At 63.2% G+C, this 3645-nt stretch overlaps 1 protein-coding gene across 1 annotated transcript in view; it reads left to right on the top strand.

The window, feature by feature from the left end:
* Nucleotides 1-3645, top strand: part of LOC120506087 (coiled-coil and C2 domain-containing protein 1A-like) — a gene marked incomplete at its 3' end in the record, with an annotated part of 15288 nt that overhangs the window by 6948 nt on the left and 4695 nt on the right. Inside the window, exons 11-15 of the mRNA XM_039717225.1 lie at nucleotides 213-286; nucleotides 361-518; nucleotides 1667-1876; nucleotides 2758-2892; nucleotides 3603-3642. Of these exons, the coding sequence (XP_039573159.1) occupies nucleotides 213-286; nucleotides 361-518; nucleotides 1667-1876; nucleotides 2758-2892; nucleotides 3603-3642 (617 nt within the window). The remainder of the gene's footprint in view (nucleotides 1-212; nucleotides 287-360; nucleotides 519-1666; nucleotides 1877-2757; nucleotides 2893-3602; nucleotides 3643-3645) is intronic.

Genomic DNA, 3645 nt, shown 5'->3' with positions numbered 1-3645 from the left:
GCCGGGGGGCGACCCCACGTGGGGGGGAACGCACCTGGGGGGGAACACCCCGGGGGGGGGGAACACACCTGGGGGGGGAACACACCTGGGGGGAACACACCTGGGGGGGAACACACCTGGGGGCACCTGAGGGTGGGGAGCACACCTGGGGAGGGGTGGGGAGCACACCTGGAGGGGGGTCTGACGGGCTCCCCTCCCCCCCTCACCTGCAGGATGTTCCCCGAGCTGAGCAGCAGCGACCTGGAGCTGGGCATCGAGCGGGGGAGGGGCATCCCAGTGCCCCCAGGTGGGAAACTGGGAGAGCTGGGAGTGGGGGAGGGGCTCACGGGGACCCCCGCCCACCCCCCCGTGTCCCCCCAGGTGTGGCCCCAGGTGACCTGGACACCTTCGTGCGCTTCGAGTTCCCCCACCCCAGCGCGGTGAGTGACCCAAAAACGGGTCTGGGACCCCAAAATGGACCTGGGACCCCAAAAATGGGCTTGGGACCCCCAGAAATGGAACTGGGACCCCAAAAATGGGCCTGGGACCCCCAAAAAATGGGACTGGGACCCCCCGACACCCCCAAAAATGGGCCTGGGACCCCAACAATGGACCTGGGACCCCCAAAATGGATCTGAACCCCAAAATGTCCCCTGGGACCCCAAAATTGTTCTTAACCCTCCCCAAAAATTGTCCCTAAGTCCCCCCCTAAATTATCCCTGACGCCAAAAATGTCCCAAATTGTCCCTGACCCTTCCCCAAATTATCCCTGACCCCCCAAAAAGTCCCAAATTCTCAAGGACCCCTCCCCAAATTATCCCTGGCCCCAAAAAGTCCCCAATTCCCGAGGACCCCTCCCCAATTTCCCTGACCCCAAAAAGTCCCCAATTCCCGAGGACCCCTCCCCAATTTCCCTGACCCCAAAAAGTCCCAAATTCCCGAGGACCCCTCGGGTGGGGGGATAATGGGAAATAACAGAGGAAATGACAGAAAATAACAGAGAAAATAACAGAGAAAATGACAGAGAAAATAACAGCGCAGAAAGGGTAAAAAAGGAGATTTTGGGGGAAAAAGGGTGGAAATGGGGGGGTTGGGTGGGGAAATAACAGAGAAAATAACACAGGAAATGGGGAAAAAATGGGGAATGACAGAGAAAATAACAGAGAAAATGCCGGAGGAAATGGGGGAAATGATGTGGGAATGATAGAGAAAATATTTTGGGGTTATTTTGGGGTTGTTTTTGGGTTATTTTGGGGCTATTTTGGGGTTATTTTTGGGCTATTTTGGGGCTATTTTGGGGTTGTTTGGGGTTATTTTCAGGTTATTTTGGGGCTGTTTCGGGTTATTTGGGGCTGTTTTGGGACCGTTTTGGGGTTATTTTGGGGTTATTTTAGTGTGGTTTTGGGTTATTTTGGGGTTATTTGGGGTTATTTTGGGGCTGTTTTGGGGTTATTTTGGGGCTATTTTGGGATTATTTTGGGGCCCTTAGGGGGCTGGTTTGGGGCTATTTATTTGGGGCTGTTTTGGGGTTATTTTGGGGCTGTTTTGGGGTTGTTTTGGGGTTATTTTGGGGCTGTTTTGGGGCTATTTTGGGGTTATTTGGGGTTATTTTGGGGCTATTTTGGGGCTATTTTGGGGCTATTTTGGGGCTGTTTTGTGGTTATTTTGGGGTTGTTTTGGGGTTATTTTGGGGCTATTTTGGGGCTGTTTTGGGGTTATTTTGGGGCCCTTAGGGGGCTGGTTTGGGGCTATTTCTTTGGGGCTGTTTTGGGGCCGGGCCCCGTGCCCCCTGACCCCCACCCGCAGGGGGCTGTTCCGGCCCGAGCGCGCGCTGGGCTCGGCGCTGCTGCGCCTCGAGGGGCTCGAGGGGAGCTGCGAGCTGCGCCAGCAGCTGGAGGTGAGCTGCCAGATGTGGCCCCGCCCCTTCCTCGGGGTTCCAGATGTGCCCCATCCTCCATCCCGAGCTCCCAGATGTGCCCCGTCATCCTTCCTGGGGATTCCCAGGGTTCCAGATGTGCCCCTGCCCCTGCCTGCGGGTTCCAGATGTGCCCCATCCTCCATCCCGGGGGTTCCAGATGTGCCCCCGCCCCTGCCTGGGGGTTCCAGATGTGCCCCACCTCCATCCCGAGCTCCCAGATGTGCCCCATCATCCTTCCTGGGGATTCCCGAGCTCCCAGCTGTGCCCCTTCCCCCGTCCTGGCATTCCCGAGCGTTCCCCTGGCTCTCGTTGCTTCTCCCAGCGCTTCCCAGCACATTCCCAGCCCCACCATCCCCACCATTCCCACTGCCCCCGTTTCCAGTCCCACCGTTCCCGTTCCCACCATTCCCGTTCCAGTTCCCATCCCCATTTCCCCCGTTCCCGTTCCCATTCCCGCCCCTCACCCGTGCCTGTCCCCGCCTTTCCCGTTCCCATTCCCATTCCCGTACCCGTTCCCGTTCCCATTCCCCTTCCCATTCCCGTTCCCGTTCCGGTCCCGCCCTCACCGTGCCCTGTCCCCGCTGTTCCCCCCTTTCCCATTCCCGTTCCCGTTCCCATTCCCGTTCCCATTCCCGTTCCCGTTCCCATTCCTATTCCCGTTCCCATTCCCATTCCCATTCCCGTCCCCGTCCCCGTTCCCGTTCCCGGTCCCGTTCCCATTCCCGTTCCCATTCCCGTCCCCGTTCCCATTCCCGTTCCCGTTCCCATTCCCGTTCCCATTCCCGTCCCCGTCCCCGTTCCCGTTCCCGTTCCCGTCCCGGTCGCGGTCCCGGCCTCACCGCTGCCGTCCCGCGGTGCAGCTGCTGGACGGGCGGCGCCGCACGGGCGGGCTGCTGGAGGTCTGGGTGCGGCTCCGGGAGCCGCTGGGGCCGCAGCGGGAGCTGGAGCCGCGCTGCGAGCGCTGGCTGGTGCTGGAGCCGGCGCCCGAGCCCGCCGTGAGTGCCGGGAACACCCCGGGAATTGCTGGGGAGCCGCGGGGAACCACCGGGAACCGCCGGGAACCCCCCGGGAACCGCCGGGAACCCCCCGGGAACCACTGGGAACCCCCTGGGAACTGCCGGGAACTGTGGGGAGACCCGGGGAACTGCGGGGATTGGCTGGGAACACCCCCCGGGATCGGCTGGGAACCCACCGGGAACCACCGGGAACCGCGGGATCGGCGGGGAACTCCCCGGGATTGGCTGGGAGCCCACCGGGATGGGCCGGGAACTGCTGGGAACCACCGGGGATCGCCGGGGAACCACCGGGATTGGCCGGGAATCCCCCCCGGGAAACCACCGGGACCCCGCGGGATGGGCTGGGAACCCCCCGGGAACCTCCGGGATTGGCCGGGAACCGCCGGGAACCCCCCGGGAATCCGCGGGGATGGCGGGGAAGCCGCCGGGAGGCACCGGGAGCTCACTGGGATTGGCGGGGAACCCATCCGGGGTTGGCCGGGAACCCCCCGGGAACTCCCCGGGATCCCCCCGGGAATAGGTGGGATGGGCTGGAAACCCCCCGGGATCCCCCCGGGACCCCGCGGGATGGGCCGGGAGTGCCCGGGAGCCGCTGGGAAGCCCCGGGGGTCGGCCGGGAGCCCCCCGGAACCCCGCGGGACCATCGCGGGGGGCTCAGCCCGGGCCGACCCCGCGCTGCCCCCGCCCAGCTCGCCGTCCCCAAACCGAGCGCGGCTGCCCCGAGGGACGGCA

The sequence above is a fragment of the Passer montanus genome, unplaced genomic scaffold, assembly GCF_014805655.1.
Source record: "Passer montanus isolate IOZ18808 unplaced genomic scaffold, ASM1480565v1 scaffold375, whole genome shotgun sequence".
Classification (NCBI taxonomy): Eukaryota; Metazoa; Chordata; class Aves; order Passeriformes; family Passeridae; genus Passer; species Passer montanus.
The sequence above is the reverse complement of the archived record's forward strand: the minus strand, read 5'-3'. Positions and strand labels throughout refer to the sequence as shown.